The following is a 14,114-nucleotide window of genomic DNA, read 5'->3' as shown; positions in this document are numbered from 1 at the left end:
TCTCCAGTCGTCTGGGATAATCCTTGCCACTGGACCAAGACCGAGCTCTGACAAGCCAGTGTGGTGACTGGTGTGCAAAATCCAAACACAGGCATGTTCCACCCTTCAAGATGTAGCTCGGGATCTGGAATACTCGGTCCTTCATTAAAACACCTGTGAACTCATTCCTTTTTGGCGTGGAAGCAAATCATCCTCGCTTCCAGGGACTGCCTGTGATGATGATGATGGTTGTGGAGAAATGAAATATTGGACACCCGGTGTTTGAAACAATACTGAGACAGAACACTACTCTCCAGCTCAGGGACAGGGTTATTGGAGCAGCAGAAACAAAGTCTCAGTGCCAGAATGAACATGGTTCAGTGCCCAATGGGAGGCCAGTAAATTCTGTCCCAGTCACTTCAGTAGTCTTGGGTATTTACCCAGCATTCCCCGCGATGGAGAATGTGCCGACCCCAGACTTCAGGGGACCAGTGCGCACGCGCGGGAACTGGCTGTATTTGGAGCATGCCCGGTGCGTGTAATGGCGGAGCGGCTGTGGTGAAATGTTCTCCGTAAAACAGCTCCTTTTCAGCGGGGCGGAGGTGAGTAATGGACCAGCGGGGAGTCGGGGAGGCTTCATAAACACCTGGTGCCTTCCCGAAGCCCGGAATAATAACCGGAATATCGGCGCCTGCATCCTCGAGGCTTTCTCCCGGTCACAGGCCCCGGGTAACGGCGGCCAGCTTTGTACAGGAAGGCAGAGTCTGTTCTCCGCCATCTTTGTTCAGTGAGCAGCAAAGCGCATGCGCGGCCATCTTGGTAAAGTAACAGCTGAGTTATATTCTGACGCATCGGATTTCTCACCATCTCCTAAAGGCGCTGCTCAGTGCTAAGCTTCTGGTTACATCCCAGACAATTGTAACAGGAAAGCCCCAGAGCTGTTCACTCCCAGGGTTAGAGAACCCATGTACAGTCCCAGGGTTAGAGTCCCCATGTACAGTCCCAGGGTTAGAGTCCCCATGTACAGTCCCAGATTTAGAGTCCCCAGGTACAGTCCCAGGGTTAGAGTCACCATGTACAGTCCCAGGGTTAGAGTCCCCATGTACAGTCCCAGGGTTAGAGTCCCCATGTACAGTCCCAGGGTTAGAGTCCCCATGTACAGTCCCAGAGTTAGAGTCCCCAGGTACAGTCCCAGGGTTAGAGACCCCATGTACAGTCCCAGGGTTAGAGTCCCCATGTACAGTCCCAGGGTTAGAGTCCCCATGTACAGTCCCAGGGTTAGAGTCCCCAGGTACAGTCCCAGGGTTACAGTCCCCAGGTACAGTCCCAGGGTTAGAGTCCCCATGTACAGTCCCAGGGTTAGAGTCCCCATATACAGTCACAGGGTTATTATCTCATAAGAGCATAATAACCTAAGAAATAGGAGCAGGAGTGGATCATTTGGCCCCTGGATCCTGCTCTGCCATTCAATACGATGATGGCTGATCTGATCATGGACTCAACTCCACTTCCCTGCCCGCTCCCCATCACCCTTTAATCCCTTATCGCTCAAAAACCTGTCTATCTCTGCCTTAAATACATTCAATGACCAAGCCTCCACAGCTCTCGGGCAGAGAATTCCACAGATTTACAACTATCTGAGCAAATAAATTTCTCCTCATCTCAGTTTTAAATGGGTGGCCCCTTATTCTGAGACTATGCACCCTAGTTTTAGTTTACCCTGAGTGGGAATATCCTCTCTGGATCCACCTTGTCCAGTCCCCTCGTTATATGTTTCAATAAGATCACCTCTCATTCTTTTGAACTCCAATGTGTATCGGCCCACCCTAATCAACCTATCCTCATAAGACAATCCCCTCATCGCCAGAATTAACCTCTGAACAGCCTCCAATTCAAGTATATCCTTCCTTAAATACAGAGACCAAACTGCATGCAGTATTCTGGGTGTGGTCTCACCAAAACCCTGTACAGTTGTAGCAGGACTTCTCTGCTTTATCCCCCTTGCAATAAAGGCCAATGTTCCATTTGCCTTCCTGATTACTTGCCGTACCTGCACATTAACTTTTTGTGTTTTATGCACACACATCCTCAGGTCTCTCTGTCCTGTAGCACTTTGCAATTTTTCTCCATTTAAATTATAATTTGCTTTTCTATTATTTCTGCCAAAGTGGATAACCTCACATTTTCCCATATTATACTACATCTGACAAATTTTTGCCCACTCATTTCGCCAGTCTATATCCCTTTGCAGATTTTTCGTGTTCTCGATTTGCTTTCCCCCCCATCTTTGTATCATCGGCAAACTTGGCTCTATTACACTCGGTGCCTTCTTCCAAGTCATTAATATAGATTGTAAATAGTTGAGGAACGAGCACCGATACCTGCGGCACCCCACTAGTCACCATTTGCCAACCGGAAAAAGACCCATTTATCCTGACTCTCTGTTTTCTGTTAGTTAACCTATCCTCTCTCCATGCTAATATACTGCCCCCAACACTATGAGGTTTATCTTGTGCAGTAACCTCTTATGTGGTACCTTATCAAATGCCTTCTGGAAATCCAAATACACCACATCCACTGGTTCCGCCTTATCTATTCTGCTTCTTACATCATCAAAGGACTCCAGCAAATTTGTCAAACATGATTTCCCTTTCATAAAGCGATACTGACTCTGCTGGATTGAATCGTGCTTTTCCAAATGTCCCGCGACTGCTTCCTTAATAATGGTCTCCAGCATTTTCCCAATGACAGATGTTAGGCCAACTGGTCTATAGTTTCCTGCTTTTTGTCTGCCTCCTTTTTTAAATAGAGGCATTACATTTTTGGTTTCCAATCTGTTGGGACCACCCCAGAATCCAGGGAATTTTGGTAGATTACAACTAATGTGTCCACCATCTTTGCAGCCACTTCTCTTAAGACCTTACGATGTAAGCCATCAGGGCAAGGTGACTTGTATGCCTTTAGTCCCATTATTTTATCGAGTTCTACTTCATAATGAATAGTGATTGTATTAAGTTCCTGCCTCATGAAAGCCCCTTGATTATCCACTTCGGTATTACTCTCAGTGACCGAGTATTTTACTGATCTCAGATTGTTTCTGTTAGATATTAACTCCTGCACGGTCCCAGCAAACACTCCCACTCCCTCACCCCTCCGATGTTGCTGCAGGATAGCTTTGTGAAGATGGGCTCATGGAGAGAAACACCCTGCACGGAATGATCTCAAATTGAGCATCTCCAAGGGACAAAGCTCCCAGCTTTAATCATTCTCTGTCCTTTCCCCCCAAGCCCAGTTCCTTTGCTCAGATTCTGATAAAAGTAAATTGGGAAAAGTGCACTTTGATTTTAACAGGCTGAATTATTGCAGAGAGCTGCGCATGCACGGTTCAGCCCCACCCCCTGTGTCAATTCCCAGTGAGCAGAAGAGCACATGCACCCTCCCCTCCCCCAGCACTGCCTGCAATCACCATTCACTCAGTGAGCAGAAGAAGATGGTTTAAAACAGCCAGGAATGGTGACACAGTAGCCCCGGGGTAAGGCAGCGAGCAGCAGCCTCCTTACAGCAGCACAGCACTTTGGGAGCGTGTCCGCAGATGGGCTCAGAGATCAGCATTGAGTCCGGGGGAAACAGCCTGACAGTGAGGATGTGGGGAGTCTCACAAGGTCATCTATTGCAGGCAACAGGAGAGGAGTGTGGGAGAAGATATTTTAAAGACGGGTTATATTGTTTCGGTGAGCTGAGTTCTCCAAAACCGTGTTGCTGGTGATTGAGAGCTACATTGTTGCTCCCTCAGGTACATCATATTCTCTCCTGCATCCATATCTTAGAACTAATAATGTTCTCGTATTATTATTTTCACAGCAAAATTATTCAACCAGCCAGAACAAATGTGATCTTTCCTTCACCCAGAACACAAGGAACAGTGCAGGCAGCTCCTTCTCACACACAGTAAGTAGATTATCACTCACAGAGCGCAGACACACAGAACTGGCCTCAAGTCTATTGTCACAGACAGCAGAAGCTGTCAGTCCCACAGTGATCCGAAGTGACAGAGTTACATTGTGAATCTTACAGCCACATGGAGCAGTAGAATCACATGCTGTTTCACCATTGAAACAGATCACACTGACAGGTACATTAAACACCCACACTCACTTGCCAGAAACTGGCAGGTAGAGAATAAAAGACAATCATCTATCAGAAAAAATGTCAAACAGATAATATAAACCACATTAGCATATCAGAAGCTGATGGGTACAGAGCAAAAGCCATATTCATGTTTCAGAATCTGACAGATTCAGTATTTAAACCCCCCGAACATACCAGAAGATGACAGGTGCAGAATAAACCCCACATTCCCGTACCACAGACTGACAGATACAGTATACAACACACACCCACATATATGAAAGTGGCAGTAACAGAATAAAATCCCCACTTGCATACCAGAGAGTGACAGGTAAAGTGTAAATCCCATGAGCACATATCGAAAAACTGAAAGGCAGTCAGTAAAGTTTTTACTTGCATCGCAGAAACTGATAGGGGCAGAATAAAACCCACACACACATATCTGAACAATGACATGTAGAAGGCAAAATCTTCACACACATATCAGAGAAATACAGGTTAAAAGTTCAATTGATTCTCATGTTCACATACCAGAGACAAGCAGATACAGAGTAAATTCCACACTCACATAGCAGCAACTGACAGGTACAGTCTAAAACATACAATCAAGAAGCAGGAACAAATAGGTACAGTCTAACATAGCAGAAACTGAGAAGCACAGATTAAACCTGAACACACAACAAAACTCGACAGTTACAGAAAAATACACACATTTGCATATGAGAGACTGAGAAATACAGTATAAAACCCACACTCACACATCAGAGGCTGACTTATTACAATCCATATTCCCATAACATAAATTGACATACAGTGACATGCACAGACTCACAAACCAGTAATTGACAGGTACAAGGTAAAGAGCTCTCTTTCATTCCAGAAACTGACAGGTACAAAGGAAAGCCCACTCGCAATTAAACAGAAACTGGTAGTTATAGAGTAAGGCCCACAATCACATATCAGAACTTGACGGGTACAGAATAAAACCTAGACTCCCATAACAGAAATGGAGATACAGAGAAAGGCCCACACTCACATCGCAGACACAGATAGAAACAGAGTGAAACTCAGACTCATTTACCAGAGACCGACAGATTCAGCATAAACACTCACCTCCATAACACAAATTGACAGTTAGAAAGTAAAACCAATACTATAAGAGATTGGGGGTACACAGTAAAACAATACTAACATACTGGAGAATGACGGGTATGCAGTAGAGCTCACATTCACATCACAGAGATGGACAGATACAGCACAAAATACACACTCACTCACCAAGAATGGAAAGATACATTGAAACATTGAAAATAGGTGCAGGAGTAGGCCATTCGGCCCTTCTAGCCTGCACCACCATTCTATATGATCATGGCTCATCCTGCAACTTCAGTACCCCACTCCCGCTTTCTCTCCATACCCCCTGAGCCCCTTAGCCGTAAGGGCCACATTTAACTCCCTCTTGAATAAATCCAACGAACAGTACTCCACAACTTTCTGTGGTAGAGAACTTCACAGGTTTACCACTCTGGGTGAAAAAGTTTCTCCTCATTTCAGTCCGATAAGGCTTACCCCTTATCCTTAGACTGTGACCCCTGATTCTGGACTTCCCCAACATCAGGAACATTCTTCCTGCCTCTAACCTGTCCAGTTCCGTCATAATTTTATATGTTGCTATGAGATCCCCTCTCATTCTTCTAAATTCCAGTGAGTGTAAGCCTAGCCGATCCAGTCTTTCTTCATATGTCAGTACTGCCATCCCGGGAATTAGTCTGGTGAACCTTCGCTGCAGTCCCTCAATAGCAAGCACGTTCTTCCTCAGATTAAGAGACCAAAACTGCACACAATACTCAAGGTGTGGTCTCAGCAAGGCCCTGTACAATTGCAGTAAGACTTCCCTGCTCGTATACTCAAATCGCCTTGCTATGAAGGCCAGCATGCCAGTTGCTTTCTTTACTGCCTGCTGGACCTGCATGTCTACCTTCAGTGACTGATGTACCATGACACCCAGGTCTCTTTGCACCTCCCATTTTACTAATCTGTCACCATTCAGATAATCTGCCTTCCTGTTTTTGCACCCAAAGTGAATAACCTCACATTTATCCACATTATACTGCATCTGCCATGCAATTGCCCATTCACCTAACCTGTCCAAGTCACCCTGCAGCCTTTTAGCATCCTACTCACAGCTCACACTGCCACCCAGCTTAGTATCATCTGCAAATTTGTAGATATTACGTTAAATTCCCTCATCTAAATAATTAATGGATTTTGTAAATTACTGAGATCCCAGCACTGAACCTTACGGCACCCCACTAGTCAATGCCTGCCATTCTGAAAAGGACATGTTTATTCCCACTCTTTGCTTCCTGTCTGCCAAGCAGTTCTCCCTCCACATCAATACATTACCCCCAATACTATGTACCTTAATTTTGCACACTAATCTCTTGTGTGGGACGTTGTCAAAAGCCTTTTTTAATTCCAAATGCACCACATCCACTGGTTCTCCCTTATCCACTCTACTAGTTACATCCACAAAAAACTCAAGAAGATTTGTCAAGCATGATTTCCCTTTCATAAATCCATGCTGACTTGGACCGATCCTGTCACTGCTTTCCAAATTCTATGCTATTACATCTTTAATAATTGATTCCAGCATTTTCCCCACCACCGATGTCAGGCTAACCGGTCTATAATTCCCTGTTTTCTCTCTCCCTCATTTTTTAAAAAGTGGGTTTACATTAGCTACCCTCCAATCCATATGTACTGATCCAGAATCTATAGAATGTTGGAAAATGACCACCAATGCATCTACTATTTCTAGGGCCACTTCTTTAACTACTCTGGGACGCAGACTATCAGACCCTGGGGATTAACGGCCTTCAGTCCCATCAGTTTCCCTACAACCATTTCCTGACTAATAAGGATTTCCCTCCGTTCATCTTTCCCGTTAGACCCTCGGTCCCCTAGTATTTTCGGGAGGTTATTCGTGTCTTCCTTAGTGAAGACAGAACCAAAGCATTTGTTCAATTGGTCTGCCATTTCCTTGTTCCCCATTATAAATTCACCTGATTCTGACTGCAAGGGGCCGACATTAGATTTCACTAATCTTTTTCTCTTCACATATCTATAGAAGCTTTTGCAGTCAGTTTTTTATGTTCCCTGCAAGCTTACTCTCATATTCTATTTTCCCCCTCCTTATTACACCCTTAGTCCTCCTCTGCTGAATTCTAAATTGCTCCCAGTCCTCAGGTTTGCTGCTTTTTCAGGCCTATTTATGTGCCACTGTCCCTAATTTCCTTGGTTAGCCACGGTTGAGCCACCTTTCATGTTTTATTTTTACGCCAGACAGGGATGTATAATAGTTTTAATTCATCCATGTGATCTTTAAATGTCTGCCATTGCCTATCCACCATCAACCCTTTAAGTATCATTCGCCAGTTTATCCCAGCCAAATCACGTCTCATACCATCGAAGTTTCCTTCAAGTTCAGGACCCTAGTCTCTGAGTTAACTGTGTCGCTCTCCATCTTAATGAAGAATTCTACCATATTATGGTCACTCTTCCCTATGGGGCCACGCACGACTAATTGCTAATTAATCCTCTCTCGTTACACAAGACCCAGTCTAGGATGGCCGGCTCTCTAGTTGGTTCCTCGACATATTGGTCTAGAAAACCATCCCTTATACACTCCAGGAAATCCTCCTCTACAATATTGCTACCGGTTTGGTTCGCCCAATCAATATGTAGGTAAAAGTCACCTATGGTAACTGCTGTACCCTTATTGCACGCCTCCCTAATTTCCTTTTTGATGCCATCCCCAACCTCCCTACTACTGTTAGTTGGGTTTGTTTACAGACCACCAAACGTTTTCTGCCCTTTGTTGTTTCGCAGCTCGACCCATACAGATTCCACATTATCCCAGCCAATGTCCTTCCTTACTATTGCATTAACCTCCTCTTTAACCATTAACTCTACCCCACCTCCTTTTCTTTCTTCAATATTGAATACCCCTGCATATTATGTTCCCAGCCTTGGTTACCCTGGAGCCATGTCTCTGTAATCCCAATTACATCATATCCATTAACAGCTATATGTGCAGTTAATTTGTCCACCTTATTACCAATGATCCTCACTTTGAGACTCAGAGCCTTCAGGCTTTTTTTTTAACACTCTTTATCCTTTTAGAATTATGTTGTAATGTGGCCCTTTTTGATACAGAATGAAACCCACAGGCAATTACCAGAAATTGACAGGAACAGGATAAAATCCACGCTCTCGTATCAGAAACTAACATACAGAGTAAAATCCTCATCCACATACCAGAGATGGACAGATATGAGTAAAATCCACACTCCCATACGAGACTACATTAGAAAATAAGAACATAAAAAATAGGAGCAAGAGCAGGCCATACGGCCCCTCGAGCCTGCTCCACCATTTAATACGAGCATGGCTGATCCGATCATGGACTCGGGTCCACTTTCCTGCCCACTCCCCATAACCCCTTATTCCCTTATCGGTTAAGACACTGTCTATCTCTATCTTAAATATATTCAATGTCCCAGATTCCACAGTTCTCTGAGGCAGCGAATTCCACAGATTTACAACCCTCAGAGAAGAAATTCCTCCTCATCTCAGTTTTAAATGGAGGGCCCCTTATTCTAAGATTATGGCCCCTATTTCTAGTCTCCCCGATCAGTGAAAACATCCTCTCTGCTACCACCTTGTCAAACCCCCTAATTATCTTATACGTTTCGATAAATCACCTCTCATTCGTTCTTCTGAATTCAATGAGTAGAGGCCCAACCTCCTCAACCTTTTCTCATAAGTCAACCCCCTCATCTCCGGAAACAACTCAGTGGACTTTCTCTCAACTTCCTGCAAAGCAAGTGTATCCTTTCATAAATATGGAAACCAAAACTGCATGCAGTATTCCAGGTGTGGCCTCACCAATACCCTGTGTAACTGTAGCAAGACTTCCCTGCTTTTATGCTCCAGCCCCTTTGCAATAAAGGCCAAGATTGCATTGGCCTTCCTGATCACTTGCTGCACCTGCATACTAACCTTTTGTGTTTCATGCACAAGTACCCCCAGGTTCCGCTGTACTGCGGCACTTTGCAATCTCTCTCCATTTAAATAATAACTTGCTCTTTGATTTTTTTCTGCCATAATGCATGACCTCACACTTTCCAACATTATACTCCATCTGCCAAATTTTTGCCCACTCACTTAGCCTGTCTATGTCCTTTTACAGATTATTTGTGTCCTCCTCACACGTTGCTTTTCCTCCCATCTTCATATCGTCAGCAAACTTGGCTACGTTAAAGTCGGTCCCTTCTTCCAAGTCGTTAATATAGATTGTTAATAGCTGGGGTCCCAGCACTGATCCCTGCGGCACCCCACTAGTCACTGATTGCCAACCCAAGAATGAACCATTTACCCCAACTCTCTGTTTTCTGTTAGTTAGCCAATCCTCTATCCATGCTAATATATTACCCCCAGCCCCGTGAACTTTTATCTTGTGCAGTAACCTTTTATGTGGCATATTGTCAAATGTCTTCTGGGAATCCAAATACAAAAGACCCACTTTATCCACCCTGTTCATTACATGCTCAAAGAATTCCAGCAAATTTGTCAAACTTAACTTCCCCTTCATAAATCCATGCTGACTCTGCCTGACCGAATTATGCTTTTCCAAATGTCGTGCTATTGATTCTTTAAAAATGAACTCTTCAACATTTTCCCAACCACAGATGTTAGGCTCACTGGTCTATAGTTTCCTGCTTTTTGTCTGCCTCCTTTTTAACCGAGTGCGGCTCTCAGTCCCCGGGCAACACCGAGTGCGGCTCCCGGGCCCCGGGCAACACTGAGTGCGGCTCTCGGGCCCCGGGCAGCACCGAGTGCGGCTCTCAGTCACCGGGCAACACCGAGTGCGGCTCCCGGGCCCCGGGCAACACTGAGTGCGGCTCTCAGTCCCCGGGCAGCACCGAGTGCGGCTCTCAGTCACCGGGCAACACCGAGTGTGGCTCTCAGTCCCCGGGCAACACCGAGCGCGGCTCTCAGTCCCCGGGCAACACCGAGTGCGGCTCCCGGGCCCCGGGCAACACCGAGTGTGGCTCTCAGTCCCCGGGCAACACCGAGTGTGGCTCTCAGTCCCCGGACAACACCGAGTGTGGCTCTCAGTCCCCGGGCAACACCGAGTGTGGCTCTTAGTCCCCGGACAACACCGAGTGTGGCTCTCAGTCCCCGGGCAACACCGAGTGAGGCACTCGGTCCCCGGACAACACCGAGTGCGGCTCTCGGTCCCCGGGCAATGCCAAGCGCGGCTCTCGGGCCCCGATTCAGAGCCACCGGGCCCGGCCCCAGCAACCCCCGGGGGCAGCACCTCCCCCACACCAGGCAAACAACAACTTACATTTATACAGCAGGCCCAGCAATTCCCAGCCGCTCTGTATCAGGGTGGGCGCTGGATGTGGAAGTCACTCACTGGCCTCCTGTGTGGGTCTGTTTGTTACATCAGTTTGAGCTGGATGGAGATGGGGGAGAAGCTGCTGGGTATCACCCCCAGTAATTCTGGGCCCAGTGGGAACAACAATTTCCCAAGTGGGCCTGTCGAGGGAGTGTGTTCCCTTCCCTGAATGACAACAGTGACCCAGATGTGTTTTTACGACAATCCGGCAGCTTTCATGGTCACTTTTTTCTTGTGCCGGCCCCACAAATGACCAGACTCATTAAGCTCAATTTCACAACCTGCCTTTGTGTTTTTGTGGGTTCTCTCTCACACTCACTTTTTCCTGTTTAAAATTCACTTTACAGGGTGTTAAAAGGGAAGGATTTGTAGACTGGAAGCTCAAACCAAACATCACCTCAAGATCTGACGGTCACTCAATACATCGGGACTGGAATATCATCAGCTTTTGACCATGGAAGCAGAAGGCACCGTTCACAGTGGGGAGAAACGGTACACGTGCTCTGTATGTGGACAAGGCTTCAGTCGATTGTCCAACCTGGAGAGACACAAGTGCAGTCACACTGGGGAGAAACCATTTAAATGTGGGGATTGTGGGAAACGATTCAACTACCCATCCCAGCTGGAAACACATCGACGAGTTCACACTGGGGAGAGGCCGTTCACCTGCTCCGACTGTGGGAAGGGATTCATTCAGTCATCCGACCTGCTGATACACCATCGAGTTCACACTGGGGAGAGACCGTTCACCTGCTCCGACTGTGGGAAGAGATTCGCTACATCATCCCACCTGCTGAAACACCAGCGAGTTCACACTGGGGAGAGGCCGTTCACCTGCTCCGACTGTGGGAAGGGATTCATTCAGTTATCCCACCTACTGATACACCAGCGAGTTCACACTGGGGAGAGGCCGTTCACCTGCTCCGACTGTGGGAAGGAATTCACTGCATCATCCAGCCTGCTGATACACCAGCGAGTTCACACTGGGGAGAGACCGTTCACCTGCTCCGAGTGTGGGAAGGGATTCGCTGTATCATCCAGCCTGCTGATACACCAGGGAGTTCACACTGGGGAGAGGCCATTCACCTGCTCCGAGTGTGGGAAGAGATTCACTGCATCATCCCACCTGCTGAAACACCAGCGACTTCACACTGGGGAGAGGCCGTTCACCTGCTCTGAGTGTGGGAAGGGATTTACTCGGTCATCCCACCTGCTGACACACCAGCGAGTTCACACTGGGGAGAGGCCGTTCACCTGCTCTGAGTGTGGGAAGGGATTCTCTCTGTCAGGCAACCTGCTGAGACACCAGCGAGTTCACAAGTGACTGCAGGGGTTGGATTCTGTTGTTATTGCTGCTGGTAATCACATCCTGGACTAAATTATGTTAATTCTGATAGTTGGGGTTTATAAATCCTGTAACGCTGATGTTAATAACTCCTGTAACTGGATTGGAGTTTAATATTTGGGATATAGACACACAAATTAGTGTTGCTTTCAACACATTGCTGTGGATTTTTGTCTTTACCACCTGAGTGTTTCGCATCACCTGATTGGAGCTGAGAAAGGACATTCTGTGGGGAGGATTTTACAGGGGGAACAGAACTTCAGCCTGGACACAGTCCTTCAGGGCCACACAGAGATCACCTCATTCTTTTGAACTCCAATGTGTCTAGGTCCAACCTAATCAATCTATCGTCATAAGTCAACCCCCTCATCTCTGGAATCAACTCTGGAATCTGCAGCAGACATGAGCAAGGACTTGAGGCTTATTAAATGACACATATTTCATTACAGACAAGGTTAGACTGGGAGAAATGTTCAATTAGAACATGAGAACATAATAAATAGGAGCTGGAGTAGGCCATTTGACCCCTCGGGCCTGCTCCGCCATTCAATAAGATCATGGCTGATCTGATCATGGACTCAGTTCCACTTCCCTGCCCGCTCCCCATAATCCTGTACTCCCTTAATCGCTCAAACATCTGTCTATGTTTCCGCCTGAAATATATTCAAAGACCCAGCCTCCACAGCTCTCCTGGGCAGAGAATTCCACAGATTTACAACCCTCAGAGAAGAAATTCCTCATCTCAGTTTTAATTGGGTGGTCCCTTATTCTAAGACTATGTCACCTTCTTTTAGTTTCCCCTATGAGTGGAAATATCCTCTCAGCATCCACCTTGTCGAACCCCCTTATTATCTTATGTTTCGATAAAATCATCTCTCATTCTTCTGCACTCCAATGTGTTTAGGCCCAATCTACTCAACCTATTTTCATAAGTCAATCCCCTCATCTCCAGAATCAACCGAGTGAACCATCTCCGAACAGCCTCCAATGCAGATATATCCTTTTGTAAATATGGAGACCAAAATACAGAGTCTATTACAGGCAAAATGCCAATCAAACCAGCAACACACTGGCACCTTAACAGTGTGTCATTGGCCTATAGGCTTTTCTTTAATAGATTTGCTGAGTGGATATAAAGTTAAACCAGGTTTGCAGGCGTGATGCTCTATTCACATATTGAATGTAGAAGAGATGCTGTGGGACACATGCTAAGTCCAGTGGCTGAAAGTGATTAACAGACTGGGTTTTGTGTTTAGTGATCCCAGGCGTGTTACCAATACCAGCAAAATCGAGGCCCATGGAATAACGGGGACAGTGGCAGCATGGATATGAAAGTGGCTAAGTGACACAAACAGAGTCGTGGTGAATGGTTGTTTTTCAGACTGGAGGAAGTGGTGTTCCCCAGGGGTCGGTATTGGGTCCACTGCTTTTTTTGATCTATATTAATGACCTATGTACAGGGCACAATTTCCAAATCTACAGCTCACACAAAACTTGGAAGTACAGTGAACCGTGAGGAGGTAGTGATAGACTTCGAACCCCCTTATTATCTTATGTTTCGATAAAATCACCTCTCATTCTTCTGCACTCCAATGTGTTTAGGCCCACTAGCTTCCACTCTAAAAATGAGTCCTTTGGTGGCTGAACAGCCCACCCATTACACCAGCGTGTCTATGTGGCAGATGAAATTTAACGTAGAAATGTTCAAAAGTGATACATCTTTGTCGGAAGAAAGAGGAGAGAAAATATAAGCTAAAGGGTACAATTGTAAAGGGGTGCGTGAACAGAGAGACCCAGGAGTATGTGTGCACCAATCACTGAGGGTGGCAGTGCTGGTTGAGAAAGTGGTTACAAAGACTTACGGGATCCTATTTTTCATGAATAGAGGTATAGAGTACAGAAGTGTGGATATTATGTTGAACCTGCATAAAACTCTGGTTCGGCCTCAACTGGAGTATTGTGTGCAGTTCTGGGTCGTCATCATCATCATAGGCAGTCCCTCGAATCGAGGAAGACATGCTTCCACTCTAAAAATGAGTCCTTAGGTGGCTGAACATTCCAATACGAAGCCACAGTCCCTGTCACAGGTGGGATAGATAGTCGTTGAGGGAAGGGCTGGGTGGGACAGGTTTGCCGCACGCCCTTTTTAATGCCACGGTTGATTTCTGCATGCTGTCGGCGATGAGACTCGAG

At 46.2% G+C, this 14,114-nt stretch overlaps 1 protein-coding gene across 1 annotated transcript; it reads left to right on the top strand.

Moving 5' to 3' along the window:
* Window positions 1-505: 505 nt before the first annotated feature.
* LOC139255458 (gastrula zinc finger protein XlCGF57.1-like) lies at window positions 506-13,141 on the top strand. Its single transcript, XM_070873937.1, has 3 exons — window positions 506-581; window positions 3,841-3,927; window positions 10,924-13,141. Exon 3 carries the CDS (start codon window positions 11,031-11,033, stop codon window positions 11,898-11,900), a length of 870 nt encoding a protein of 289 aa, XP_070730038.1. The 5' UTR covers window positions 506-581; window positions 3,841-3,927; window positions 10,924-11,030; the 3' UTR covers window positions 11,901-13,141.
* The last annotated feature ends 973 nt before the right edge of the window (window positions 13,142-14,114 follow it).

This window comes from Pristiophorus japonicus, unplaced genomic scaffold (assembly GCF_044704955.1).
Source record: "Pristiophorus japonicus isolate sPriJap1 unplaced genomic scaffold, sPriJap1.hap1 HAP1_SCAFFOLD_61, whole genome shotgun sequence".
In the NCBI taxonomy this organism is placed as follows: domain Eukaryota; kingdom Metazoa; phylum Chordata; class Chondrichthyes; family Pristiophoridae; genus Pristiophorus; species Pristiophorus japonicus.
This window is presented reverse-complemented; position numbering and strand designations above follow the sequence as displayed.

Bases quoted from the DNA above. Each gene is read 5' to 3' on its own strand.
- LOC139255458 (XM_070873937.1), top strand. From the start codon at position 11,031: ATGGAAGCAGAAGGCACCGTTCACAGTGGGGAGAAACGGTACACGTGC.